The 15195-nt window shown below is 44.6% G+C and overlaps 1 protein-coding gene across 3 annotated transcripts in view; it reads right to left on the minus strand.

Moving 5' to 3' along the window:
- The window catches only part of LOC132102752 (protein PTHB1-like), a 203114-nt gene that overhangs the window by 126767 nt on the left and 61152 nt on the right, over nt 1–15195 (minus strand). For all 3 annotated transcript variants that reach the window (XM_059507390.1, XM_059507391.1, XM_059507392.1), the window contains one exon: nt 3890–4030. In XM_059507390.1, the coding sequence (XP_059363373.1) occupies nt 3890–4030 (141 nt within the window). The remainder of the gene's footprint in view (nt 1–3889; nt 4031–15195) is intronic.

The following is a 15195-nucleotide window of genomic DNA, read 5'->3' on the forward strand; positions in this document are numbered from 1 at the left end:
TTAGGGGAATATAACTGCATTCTTTTGGCTACTTCATACAACAGTTGTTGCCCTGTTTCATGTTCGTCATGAATCCAGTGTATAGGTGTGTTCGAGTTGAAGCAACACTGCGCAGATTGATCGGGGTATGACATCAAAGTACCACAGGTGCCATTAATGTCTTAAAAAAACAGACCTAATATTCTCCTTAAAAATAAATTCAGCAAAAAAATGTATCTGTCCTTTCTTTAATGAAAATTAAGACAAATTGGAGATTATCCTAACTTCTAAAATCTTCTTAAGTTTTGTCTTTAGAACAATCTTCAGAAAAAAGATAAGAACTTTAGAAATGCTTTTCGAAATACAAGGAAGTTAGGGAAAAGCAGTAAAAAAAGAAATATTATTCTAAAGAATGTTTTGCTAATCTGGCCCCTAAAATGGAACAAAGAATATTCGGAAACTGTTGTGCAAGTATTCAATGGGCAAATGCTCGTTAAATGCAATTAGTAATTTATTGTATAAATGTATTATTTTGCAATGTTAGACAAAATTTTATATGTATATATATATATATATACACACACATACACACACACACACACACACGCAGTGGAGTTCAAAATTAGAGAACAATCTATAAATAACTATAAATTTACTAAATAACTATAAAAAAAAATCTGAAATATTTTTAATCTTCATTGCTCGAAATTTGAAGGAATATTAGCTGTGGGTATGCCACTGTTATGCTAACATGTTTAACAAAAATAAAACAAAAATAAAACAAAAACAGTGATCAAAATTATAGAACAGTAATCAATGTAGTAAAACTTAGTGGCCAAGGATTTTCCATAGACTTTTCACTGGATTTAGATCAGGACTCTGGGCCAGCCATTTAATTATTTCAGTGTTCTTAGCTTCAAGGAACTGATTTAACCATTTTGCAGTGTGACGGGGACATTGTCTTGCATGAAAATTGCAGGCTGATTGGGAGATACTTGCAGGGAAGGAACTGCATGTTACTGAAGGAGGTTCTGATGAGCATTTGCATTTACCTGCCATGTAGCTGTAAAAGAAGCCGAAATCTTGCTGCAGAAAACATCCCCAAAGCATAACAATTCCTCCTCCACCATTTACTGACTTCTTCCCATCAGACCCAAATAAATGAAACTCACTAAAGTGAATTTTGGGCCAGTCCTCCTCTCTCTACACAACATGCTCTTTAGCAAATGTGAGTCTAACCTTTTGATTCTTTCTTCTGGTCAAAGTCTTGGTCTCTGCGGAGTGCGCTTTCAGTTTGACTTCTCTTAAACATGCAGAGACAGATCCATACCCTGTTCAGCACTGAACTGGCGAGCAATTCCAGCTGCAGTGTTGAACCGATTGCCTACTGAGAGTCTCCGCACTATCTTGTCTTCTCGTGCATTTGTCTTACGTGGATGCACAGCCTTTTCGGGGGACTTGAATGAATTAGTGTTATTGTAAAGCTGCAATATTCTACAAATCACAGATTTGGAAAGACCAACTTCTCTTACAGTGGCTGAAAGGGTCATCCCTTTGGCTTTCATCTGGATAACCTCCTGTCACAGGGTTTCAGTCACTTTAGAGCAACCCACTATCTTGCAATATCAATGAAAACTAGCAACAGGTGCCAGATTAACACAAATAACTTGGAGGTATCTGTAACCATTCTCTAATTTTGATCAGAGTTCTTTTTCACATATCCCATTTAAGTTTTTTATATTTTCCTTCAGAATACAATTAATTTGTGAAATATGATTAAAAAACTGCCATTCCACTCCTGCTAGCATAGAATCAAATAGGACTATGCAGTGACCTTGAAATTTTGGAAATTGTAGGTTGTTCTCTAATTTTGCGCTCTCTCTCTCTCTCTCTCTCTCTCTCTCTGTATATATATATATATATATATATATACAACCCGAATTCCGGAAAAGTTGGGACGTTTTTTAAATTTTAATAAAATGAAAACTAAAGGAATTTCAAATCACATGAGCCAATATTTTATTCACAATAGAACATAGATAACGTAGCAAATGTTTAAACTGAGAAATTTTACACTTTTATCCACTTAACTAGCTCATTTAAAATTTAATGCCTGCTACAGGTCTCAAAAAAGTTGGCACGGGGGCAACAAATGGCTAAAAAAGCAAGCAGTTTTGAAAAGATTCAGCTGGGAGAACCTCTAGTGATTAATTAAGTTAATTGATATCAGGTCTGTAACATGATTAGCTATAAAAGCTTTGTCTTAGAGAAGCAGAGTCTCTCAGAAGTAAAGATGGGCAGATGCTCTCCAATCTGTGAAAGACTGCGTAAAAAAATTGTGGAAAACTTTAAAAACAATGTTCCTCAACGTCAAATTGCAAAGGCTTTGCAAATCTCATCATCTACAGTGCATAACATCATCAAAAGATTCAGAGAAACTGGAGAAATCTCTGTGCGTAAGGGACAAGGCCGGAGACCTTTATTGGATGCACGTGGTCTTCGGGCTCTCAGACGACACTGCATCACTCATCGGCATAATTGTGTCAATGACATTACTAAATGGGCCCAGGAATACTTTCAGAAACCACTGTCGGTAAACACAATCCGCCGTGCCATCAGCAGATGCCAACTAAAGCTCTATCATGCAAAAAGGAAGCCATATGTGAACATGGTCCAGAAGCGCCGTCGTGTCCTGTGGGCCAAGGCTCATTTAAAATGGACTATTTCAAAGTGGAATAGTGTTTTATGGTCAGACGAGTCCAAATTTGACATTCTTGTTGGAAATCACGGACGCCGTGTCCTCCGGGCTAAAGAGGAGGGAGACCTTCCAGCATGTTATCAGTGTTCAGTTCAAAAGCCAGCATCTCTGATGGTATGGGGGTGCATAAGTGCATACAGTATGGGCAGCTTGCATGTTTTGGAAGGCTCTGTGAATGCTGAAAGGTATATAAAGGTTTTAGAGCAACATATGGTTCCCTCCAAACAACGTCTATTTAAGGGAAGGCCTTGTTTATTTCAGCAGGACAATGCAAAACCACATACTGCAGCTATAACAACAAGCATGGCTTCGTCGTAGAAGAGTCCGGGTGCTAACCTGGCCTGCCTGCAGTCCAGATCTTTCACCTATAGAGAACATTTGGCGCATCATTAAACGAAAAATACGTCAAAGACGACCACGAACTCTTCAGCAGCTGGAAATCTATATAAGGCAAGAATGGGACCAAATTCCAACAGCAAAACTCCAGCAACTCATAGCCTCAATGCCCAGACGTCTTCAAACTGTTTTGAAAAGAAAAGGAGATGCTACACCATGGTAAACATGCCCCGTCCCAACTATTTTGAGACCTGTAGCAGAAATCAAAATTGAAATGAGCTCATTTTGTGCATAAAATTGTAAACTTTCTCAGTTTAAACATTTGCTATGTTATCTATGTTCTATTGTGAATAAAATATTGGCTCATGTGATTTGAAAGTCTTTTAGTTTTCATTTTATTAAAATTTAAAAAACGTCCCAACTTTTCCGGAATTCGGGTTGTATATATACATATATATACTTACAACTGACAGCCTTACACTACATCCACTAAATATCTGCCACATGTGTAGAAATGTACAATGTTTAACAATATATAAAAAATCTACATTTATGTTTGCCGACATGAGACCCAAGGTATACCAACTTTTACAGATGTTGCTGTTGTAGCACCCCAAGTAGCAAACAAATAAATCTGTAAAATTAGTATTTGCCTATAGTATTTGCCTAAGTTCAACCCATGACTCTTATAATAGTAGTGTTAGTAATAGAAATTATGGTTGATGTGATGTTTTTGGATGATTCATCCATCCATAATTTCCAGAGATGGCTTGACTGAAATAAAAATGAAAAAAAAAAAATGTTTGGCTGTGGTACCTGGGAAGACTTCACTGAGGTTGACGGGAGGTTTGTTGGTGTCCACAGTGATCTTGTACTTGGCATTTTTGATAGCTGAGGAGGGGTAGCACACTAACCGAAGAGGCAGGTTGAATTTACATTGAGATACTCGAGGGATTCCTGACAAGAGTGAGCGCAAACACAAAGACAAGTCATTACACAAAAGACAAGAACCACTCAAACACACTGAACTGTAAAAAGTTTCATCTTAAGAATAGTGTACAATAATTTCAGCCAAAATTAGCTCGACTGAACAAGTCTTTTTGGAAATAAGGATGAGGCAGTGGAGACTCTCTGAGAGTTTGAAGAAAAGAATATAAGATCAGTTATGTTAAACAAGTACATGTACTGTTCAGAAACACATTGGATCATTATATTTTGAGTAAATGAGTGCATCTGGAATTTCAGTAACGCTTTCCTGTTATTTCTTTTAAGGTAATCTAAACCTGTACTGTAGGGGCATGAGCCACTGACCTAATGTCATACTTGAGAAGTTGAGAGCAGGGTTTAATTTCAGTTCAATTCACAGTAAATGAAGACCATAATTTCTGAATGTGCTTTGAGCTTACCTTGCATTTGGGAAGCAAATGTGCATTAGGAACACTTTAATTTATATATCTACAAAATTTCCAACATTTTTGTGGGCAGAGGTTGACAGCATTCAATATTCCACCAAAATAAAAGCTTGAAATTGAAATGTTAAAATTTCAAGTTTTGAATGTGAAGAATTTAAGAATTTTTATAGCATCACAACTTGATGTAATTAAATGTTTAAACAATTTTTATAATATATCACATTTAGTCTTAATTTTTCAGAATTACAGTTAAAGGGGTCATTGTATGATGCTATTTCAATCTTTCCTTTCTCTTTGGACTGTTACAAGCTCTTGGTGCATAAAGACAATATAAAGTCTCAAATCCAAAGAGATATTCTTTATAAAAGTTAAGAGTCGACCAAAACCCCCTAAAACGGCTCGTTCTAACACCCCCCCCCCACAAGTCTACGTCACAATTTGGGAAGATTTGCATAACGCCGCCCAAATGTTCCCGCAGAGAAAGAAGGCTTAACTTTTATTCTCACTGTTGCCATCCCGCCGCCATGTTGTGGAGACATTGTGTTTCGTTGTGAAAAAGAAGCTAAGGACACGACTAGAAATCAGTGGTTAAGCTGCATTTACAACACTGTTCCGAAACAGTACACCCAAACATTCAGATGTGTGCAGCATATTTTATGGAGGATGAGGACAGTTTCCTGAACCAGTAGTCTGAAATGGGTCTGTGCAAAAAGACTTTTTCTATAAAGTGGGGCAATTCCAACTTTGCAAGGACAGTCTGGCGCATCTGACTCACTGCCTGTAAGTGCCTGTAAGTGGAGTTTTGTGCAGTGTAGAGTAGAGCTTGTTGTTTGGCGTTACTCTGATCACAAATGCATCCACAAATGGTTTTATGTTTACGCAGCGAGATATGCAACACAACGCGTAAAAAGACAGTATAAGTCATTATAATCAGTAATTATGTCCCCATTGGATCCAACAAATGCCTCGTATTTATTGGGTTTTATTGGTTTTGTCTCATCATTGCCGGGACACGGCATCACAGTATGGTTAGGGGCTTTACATTTCCGTCACACACTTAAGGCATTCGGCCAATCACGATGCACTGGATATATGGCCAATCAGAGCATACCTCACTTTTCAGAAAGATGAGATTTGTAAAAATCGATGCATTTCAGAAAGGCGGGGCATAGAGGAGCAACAATAATGTACATTTTATGGAGAATAATGTGTTTTTTGAACTTCATAAACCTCATAAATAGGGATGCACGATCATGATTGTTCATGGTGGATTCAGATAAAAAAAATTTTACAAGCAACCTGGCCGATTCCGATTTCCGATTTTTCTTTTTTTTATCTTTAAACAACAAACAAGAAAGAAGGAAAGTATGCATAAACAAGGTGTTTATTTGGTATTTAATAGGCCAAACTGGCTTTTGGCTATTGAAAACGTACTCGGTTACTAACGTAACCTCGGTTCTCTCTAGAAAAGGGAACGAGTACTGCATTTTAACTAAGACGCTACGGGAAAAGTCTCTTTTCAAGAAATACTGAAGCAAAAAATTATCCTTAATTTTGCATTTTTGTAAAGCGCATTTGCAGCAGCACACAGCCATAGGCGAGACGGCTCGCTCGCTCATTGGCTGCCCTGCGGCAAGTGCACAGCCTATCGAGCGCAGGCTGATGCAATATCAGACCAATAAGGGTGCTTCGCGCCCTTCATGCCACTTCCCGCCGAAACGGGTGTGGCCCAACCCTATAAAAGGAGCTCGAAAAGGCTGACTCACCTGATTTATTTCATCGCCGAAGCGAACCAGAGTGAATCGTACGCACGGCAGAGAACGCAGTACTCGTTCCCTCTTCTAGAGAGAACCGAGGTTACGTTAGTAACCGAGTACGTTCTCTTAGGAGAGTTCTCTCGTACTGCGTCTTAGCTAAGACGCTACGGGAACCCCATGTAAAACGCCGTGCGCGCAGGGATCACACACCAATAAACCTGAAGCAACGCCCAGGATTTACAGTGCACAGTCACCCGAGGGACTCACAGAGAGTCCAGGACAGGAGAGGGGGGGAGCCCTCCGTCCCATATCTAGCAGCACCCGTAGATGCGGCAATACAACATGACACAGTCGAGGCAAGGCCTGACCAATGTGGCAATGCGGGTCTTACGCAATGCTGCCCATATAACCGTCGGCAGCGCATAATGCTCACGAACTCAAAATTCCCATCAGGGCCCTGATTCAGCTATACCGACAGCAGCCTTGCTTGCAAGGCGGGAACCTCCAGGTTATAGAACCTGATAAATGTAGATGGCGAGGCCCAACCTGCCGCCATACATATATCCTGCAAGGAGATCCCAGTAGACCACGCCCACGACGAGGCGACGCCCCTTGTGGAGTGTGCTCTGACGCCCAGTGGGCACTGAAGGCACCTGGAAGCATAAGCTAACGCTATGGCGTCAACTACCCATTTGGATAGAGTCTGTCTCGAAACAGCCATTCCCTTGGAACGTCCACTGAACGAGACAAACAACTGCTCAGTCTGTCGAAAGACAGCGGAGCGATACACATAAGCTCTTAAAACCCTAACAGGGAAAAGAAGACTCGAGTCTCCATCCTCTCCTGACACCGACAGGGCAGACAGGGCAATAACCTGAGCCCGAAACGGCGTGTTGAGGGACTTTGGCACATAACCGTGCCTAGGTTTAAGTATGACCCTTGAGTCATTAGGCCCAAACTCCAAGCAAGACTGGCTCACTGAGAGCACGTACAGGTCACCCACATGCTTCATTGAAGCGAGAGCCAACAAGAATACAGTCTTGAACGACAGATGCTGGAGGCTAATCGATTGGATAGGCTCAAAAGGGGGACCCTTCATGGCCTCCAAAACCGCCGCAAGGTCCCATATAGGGACTGACGGAGGTCTGGGAGGATTCAGCCTCCTAGCTCCTCTAAGGAAGCGGATGACCAAATCGTTCCTTCCTATTGACTGACCGAGCGCTGTTTCAGAAAACGCTGCGATGGCCGCCACATAAACTTTGAGCGTGAATGGGGCTCTGTTCTTATCCAACAGCTCCTGTAGGAAGGAGAGAACCTCCGCCACCTCACAACTAAGGGGTGAACATCCCCGAGCTGTACACCAGCTGGAGAACACCGACCACTTTGAGGCATACAGCCGTCGTGTCGACGGAGCTCTAGCCTGAGCGATGGTATTTAGCACTCCCACTGAGAGATCAGCGGGTGACAGATCGCTTTCGTTCTTGGAAAAGAACGCGGGGCAGTGAGCGTTTTCGTGGGACGCGAAGAGGTCCACCTCTGCCCTGCCAAATCTCTCCCACAACAGCCGGACTGTTTGCGGGTGTAGAGACCATTCGCCCGTGGGAATGTTGTTTCTGGACAGCCTGTCTGGACCCAGATTCTGTAGCCCAGGCACATGAACTGCCCCAAGTTGCGCTGAGCCCAAACCAGGAGGCGTTCCGTCAGCCTGTACAGGTTTCGGGACCCGAAACCGCCCTGGCGATTTATGTAGGACACCACAGACATGTTGTCCGAACGGACTAAGACGTGGCGGCCCTTGATTCGGGGACAAAAGCGCTTCAGCGCGTTCTCCACTGCCAGCATTTCCAGACAGTTGATATGTTGGAGCTTTTCCCGTTCTGACCACAGGCCAAAGGACGGTCTGCCCTCGAGCAGCGCTCCCCATCCCGAAGTGGAGGCGTCCGTCGACACCATCTTCACTTTCGAGGAAGTCCCCAGGTTTAAACCTGATTGGTACCAGTCGTTTGCTGTCCTGGGTTTCAGGGCTGTAACGCAGCCCTGATTGACCTTGAGACGCAGTCGACCAGATACCCGCGCTTTCAGCCAGAACTGCAGGGGGCGCATGCGGAGCAGGCCCAACTGCAGAACCGGAGATGCTGAGGCCATGAGACCCAGCATCCTCTGACATTCTCTGAGCGAAACGGTCGCGCCGCAGCGGAGAGAACTCGCCGCGCGCTGAATGCCCAATGCGCGATGTGGCGACAGCCGCGCCGTCATGGAACGTGAGTCCAGTGCTAAACCCAAAAACAGTATCGTCTGACTGTGGTTCAGCGAACTCTTCGTCCAGCTGACACAGTTTCTCGAGGTGATCGAGTAAAACGGCCCTGTGCTCCATGAGCTCCGCTCGTGATTGAGCCAGAATCAGCCAGTCGTCCAAATAGTTCAGCACTCGCACGCCTCTGAGTCTGAGAGGAGCGAGCGCTGCGTCCATGCACCTCGTAAACGTACGAGGAGCTACGGACAAGCCGAACGGCATTACTGTAAACTGGTATGCCTGGCCCTCGAAGGCGAATCTCAAATATCGCCTGTGACTTGACGCTATCTGTATTTGAAAATACGCGTCCTTCAGATCTATTGACATGAACCAGTCTCCTCTGCGAATATGCGCGAGGAGCTTCCTGGTCGTAAGCATTCTGAAACTGCGTTTCACCAATGCCTTGTTCAGCTGTCTTAGATCCAGTATGGGGCACTAGAAAGCATCTGCTGTACAGCCCCCCCCCTCGCTTTGAGCTTGAGACACAGGCTCTACAGCCCCTTTGCTCAACAGTTTTGATATTTCGGCCCGAAGTATGTGTGCTACTTCTGTTTTGACCGTGGTTTCGACGCGCGCTAAAAAGCGCGGAGGGCGTCAAAAAAACTGTAGCGAGTAGCCTCTCTTTATAATGCCTAGCACCCAATCCGAAACCCCTGGAAGCGCTGACCATGCATCTGCATGAATGGCTAAGGGCTGGATGCGAAGCGCGCTCTGTTGACTGGGCAACGGCGGCGCTTCGGTATGCTGTAACATGGGCGTTACGCCTGTGGCATTTGAGGCGGGGAGCGCGCTGATCACAGCGGGCAGATCGCTCCTCCTCGACCCCGTCCCGGCGCTTAACCGATTGAGGGAGGGCTGAGCGGGTCCCGTGGGACTCGTGATGTCTGCGAGTAACTGTGGGCTGCAAGTGTGCACATTTACTGCTTTCGACTCGCTGTCTGCCTGGGCAGAGCGTACGTGCACGGGTTTCGTTTTTACAGTAACCATGCGCCGAGTGTGACATAGTGTTTGTGGGCACTGAGGAGTGGGCATGTTTACTATGTGGGGCGCGTGACCGATCTGAGTCGATCTTATAGGCGCGAGCCCTGTGTGCAGGGCTGTGCTTACATGTGGAGATGGGCACTGAGAAGTGGGCATCGTCACTACATTTATAGCACCATCGGCCGTGGCCGGACGAACGTGCACGGGTTTCGCTTTTACAGAAACCACATAACGCGTGTGAAACAGTGATTGTGGGCACTGAGGATTGGGAACGTTTACAATGCAGTGCGCGCGATCGACCTGAGTCGCTTTTATGGGCGCGAGCCCTGTGTGAAGGGCTGTGCTTATATGTGGAGATGGGCACTGAGCAGTGGGCATTGTCACTACATTTATAGCACCATCGGCCGTGGCCGGGACACCAGAAATTACACCTTTTTCGGGAAATATCTGGGTAGCCGTGATACCGGTTTTTGTGTGCAGGCAAGCGGCCAACCGTACAGGCTTGCGCATTGCAAAAGATGCTGAAACAGTCACAATCCCTGGAACTGAAACAGCTGCGCGCTTAGGTGAGAGTTCGGCCGCGGCGGCTCGTACACCGGCGCTTTCCTAGGATGGCTTCGGGGCTCCCGGCCTCACCGTAAGCCGCGGTCCCCGCAGCGCGGGGCGACGGCCGGTAGAGCGAGAACGGGGGTCTCGAGCTGCGTTGCTGAAGCTGTTGTGATAACGGCTTTTGTGTGCAGGTAAGCGGGCAACTGTGCAGGCTTGCGCGTTGCAGAAAATGCTGAGACAGTCACAATTCCTCACAACTGGCTACTGTGTATAGACCACCAGGGCCGTATACAGAATTCCTAAAAGAATTTGCAGATTTCCTCTCAGACCTTCTAGTTACAGTTTATAAGGTGCTAATCATGGGAGATTTTAATATTCACGTTGATAATGCAAATGATACATTAGGACTTGCATTTACTGACCTAATAAACTCCTTTGGAGTCAAGCAAAATGTCACCGGGCCCTCTCATCGTTTTAATCATACACTAGATCTAACTAGATCGCATGGAATCGATCTTACTGCTATAGATATTGTACCCCAAAGTGATGATATTACAGACCATTTCCTTGTATTGTGCATGCTGCGTATAACTGATATTAACTATATGTCTCAGCGTTAACGTCTGGGCAGAACTATTGTTCCAGCCACCAAAGACAGATTCACAAATAACCTGCCTGATCTATCTCAACTGCTATTTGTACCCAAAAATACACATGAATTAGACAAAATTACTGACAACATGGGCACTATTTTCTCTAATACATTAGAAGCTGTTGCCCCCATCAAATTGAAAAAGGTTAGAGAAAAACGTACTGTGCCATGGTATAGGTTTTTAGAATTGCATGGAAAAACAGTATGTCCAGCTATAGACAGGCTCTAAAAACTGCTAGGGCAGAGCATATCCACAAACTCATTGAAAATAACCAAAACAATCCAAGGTTTTTATTTAGCACAGTGGCTAAATTAACAAATTACCAGACGCCACCTGATTCAAATATTCCACCAACGTTAAATAGTAATGACTTTATGAATTTCTTCACTGATAAAATAGATAACATTAGAAATACAATAGCGAATGTAGATTCTACAGCGTCTAACCCTTCAGTTTCATCCATCGCACCCAAAGATAAACTGCAGTGCTTTACAAATATAGGACAGGAAGAGCTAAATAAACGTATCACTGTATCTAAACCAACAACATGTTTATTAGATCCTGTACCCACTAAATTACTAAAAGAGCTGTTACCTGTAGCCGAAGAACCGCTTCTCAATATCATTAACTCGTTGTTATCTTTAGGTCACGTCCCAAAACCATTCAAGCTGGCGGTTATCAAGCCTCTTATTAAGAAACCAAAACTAGATCCTAGTGTACTGGCAAATTATAGGCCTATTTCAAATCTTCCATTTATGTCTAAAATTTTAGAAAAAGTTGTGTCTGCTCAATTGAGCACCTTCCTGCATAAAAATGATCTGTATGAAGAATTTCAGTCAGGTTTTAGGCCCCACCATAGCACAGAAACTGCACTTGTTAAAATTACAAATGACCTGCTTCTTGCGTCAGATCAAGGCTGCATCTCATTTCTAGTCTTACTTGATCTTAGTGCTGCGTTCGACACCATAGATCATGACATACTCATAGATCGATTACAAAACTATACAGGTATTCAAGGGCAGGCTCTAAGATGGTTTAGATCCTACCTATCCGATCGCTACCATTTTGTTTACTTAAATGGGGTGTCATCTCATTTATCATCAGTAAAATATGGAGTGCCACAAGGATCCGTCCTAGGTCCCCTTCTATTTTCAATATACATGTTGCCCCTTGGTAATATTATTAGAAAATACGGAATTAGCTTCCACTGTTATGCTGATGATACTCAGCTATATATCTCAACGAGACCAGATGAAACTTCCCAATTATCTAAGCTAACAGAGTGTGTTAAAAATGTAAAAGATTGGATGACAAATAATTTTCTCCAATTAAATTCGGATAAGACAGAGATATTAATTATTGGACCAAAAATCACCACACAGAATCTTGTAGATTACAATCTGCAACTAGACGGATGTACTGTTACTTCCTCTACAGTCAGAAATCTGGGTGTTATATTGGACAGCAATTTGTCTTTTGAAAATCATATTTCCAATGTTACAAAAACTGCATTCTTCCATCTTAGAAACATTGCCAAGCTACGAAACATGTTATCTGTTTCTGATGCAGAAAAGCTAGTTCATGCATTCATGATCTCTAGACTGGACTATTGTAATGCACTTCTAGGTGGTTGTCCTGCTTCGTCAATAAACAAGCTACAGGTAGTCCAAAATGCAGCAGCTAGAGTCCTTACCAGGTCAAGAAAATATGATCATATTACCCCAATTTTACAGTCTCTGCACTGGCTACCTATTAAGTTCTGTATCAGTTACAAATTATCATTACTAACCTATAAGGCCCTAAATGGTTTAGCTCCTGCGTACCTAACTAGCCTTCTACCACGCTACAACCCATCACGCACCCTAAGGTCACAAAACGCTGGACTTTTGGTAGTTCCTAGGATAGCAAAGTCCACTAAAGGAGGTAGAGCTTTTTCATATTTGGCTCCCAAACTCTGGAATAGCCTTCCTGATAATGTTCGGGGTTCAGACACACTCTCTCTGTTTAAATCTAGATTAAAAACGCATCTCTTTCGCCAAGCATTCGAATAATGTATCTCTTAAATTGTGAGTGTAGTTGCATCTGCATTTTTATTCTTTAGCTTGGGTTAAACTAATTTTACTTTGTTGGATCAGCAGCTATGCTAATGATGTCTCTATTTTGTTTCTATGTTTTGCCACGGGATTTACATCCCGTGGTAACTAGGATTTACACAAGCTCCAGTCTGCATCCAGAACACCTGAGAAGAGATGATGCTGACCCTCAGAGGACCCCAGATGATCCTAACCTTGAATCAACAAACAGAACTAACAATTATTGCTACATGTGTGACTGCATCATATAATTACTATTAATTAATAATATTGATAGTTCATCATCTAGCTGACTACGTCTTGTATTATTATTATTATTTTTATTTTTCTAAAATCCTGTCAAACGTGCCCAAACTACTAGCTACTACTAAATATTGTAGAAACATAATTTTCTGTAAAGTTGCTTTGTAACGATTTGTATTGTAAAAAGCGCTATACAAATAAACTTGAATTGAATTGAATTCCTGGAACTGACACAGCGGCGCGCTTGGGTGAGAGCTCGGCCACAGCGGAACTCGTACACCGTTGCTTTGATGAAGCAGCCATCGTGTGTAGTGCAGACGCAGCCTGCTCAGCAGCAGAAAAGATTCGCGCGAGCATAGGTGACGTCATGCAGCAGGCTTTAGATGACAACACCGCTTTCGTCCGCCGTCCAGCAGAGGGCGGACAAAAGTGCGTCGCTATCGCCTGTTCCACCGGCGGAAGTGACTGGTAGTTCCTGTTTTTAGCATCATCCAGTGTGGAGAATGCTAGTGAGACAGACGAACGAGTTCACGCTGAATATGGAGCGTTCCAAGCCTTTGCCACCTCTTCGTGAAGCTCAGGAAGAAATGAGGCGGGCTTTGAGAAGTACGCTCATCCGAAAGGAAACTACCATCCAGCCGGGAACGAGAGGGGGGGCGCTGGTGCAGACCACTCGAGGCAGAGACTCGTCGCGGCCAGCGTGAGCACTCGCCTCGGCTCCTTCTCGATGTCAGCTCGTTTGCTGGGCTTCTGAGCAGAAGGCGCGAGATCCTCGGAGCTCGCCCAGCCCTCACTGCCCGAAGCTAGCAGAGAGCGCGTGTCCTCTTCCCCCGACGTGGCCCTGAGATCGACCTCCTCGGATGACGCGGCGGCAAACAGCGGGCCCATCGGGAAGCGATGCAGGGAAGGCCGGTGAAGCAGGGCAAACCGGCGAGCTCGGTTGAGCTGAAGACGGTTCCGGAATCCGCTGGAAGCGGCGCTTTTACGGCGCCTCAGCGGAGCGGAGAATGCAGGCTCAGAGAAAAAGGCCAAGCGAGTCCTCAGAGTCACCATGGCAACAGCTCGCAGTGAGGGCATCCGCCGTCAGCGAGCGTGAGCGCTGCATGATCTTCACCCAGGCAGGAGACACAGATGACGTACTGGTCTCCCTCGCTGAGTGGGGCTCTGACGAGCCGCAGGAAGGCATCTTAAAAAAGACGCAAGCTCTTTTACGAGTGTGTGTCGCAGGGCGAACACACACACACGCATAAAGAACAGTTGGATATAACAGAACTGAAAGGATATGTGCGCCGGAGAGCACAGCAGGAACGGCAGTGGAAGGCGGCGAAGGCCAGCAGCTTCAGAAGTGGCTCGTCCCAATGAGATGCTTATCAGACGGCGCTTGCTTCCTTCGTGATCCAGCGATGCGTGAGCTTCACTGAAGAGATGAAAAATCAGGTGAGTCAGCCATTTCGAGCTCCTTTTATAGGGTTGGGCCACACCCGTTTCGGCGGGAAGTGGCATGAAGGGCGCGAAGCGCCCTTATTGGTCTGATATTGCATCAGCCTGCGCTCGATAGGCTGTGCACTTGCCGCAGGGCAGCCAATGAGCGAGCGAGCCGTCTCGCCTATGGCTGTGTGCTGCTGCAAATGCGCTTTACAAAAATTCAAAATGAAGGATAAATTTTTGCTTTAGTATTTCGTGAAAAGAGACTTTTCCCGTAGCGTCTTAGCTAAGACGCAGTACGAGAGAACTCTCATAAGAGAACAAAAACTGTAACCATCTGAAATTAATGGCAGTAACTGCACAGTGAGTAGCCTGTTGTTACGACTCAGGCCTCTGTGGCTCTCTCCGACAGCCACCGGAGGGCACCTTCACCGGAATACTGACATTCTTATGGACTACATTACCCAGCGGCCCCGTACCTCGGACTAATCACCGCCAGGTGTTCCTCATTCCACGCCCTATTTAAGCTGCAGCCAAACACACACACAGTGCGAAGTCTTGTTTTTCCTGTCTGACATTTCTGAGCATTTATCCCTGCCTGCCTTTCTGTGTATTACCTTGAACTGTTCTCACCCTGACGATTCTCTGCCGCCTACATTACTGACCCTTTGCTCTGCCCACGACTTGTCTACTGTCTGCCACCTGCCCCGACTCAA

This window comes from Carassius carassius, chromosome 24, assembly GCF_963082965.1.
Source record: "Carassius carassius chromosome 24, fCarCar2.1, whole genome shotgun sequence".
In the NCBI taxonomy this organism is placed as follows: Eukaryota; Metazoa; Chordata; class Actinopteri; order Cypriniformes; family Cyprinidae; genus Carassius; species Carassius carassius.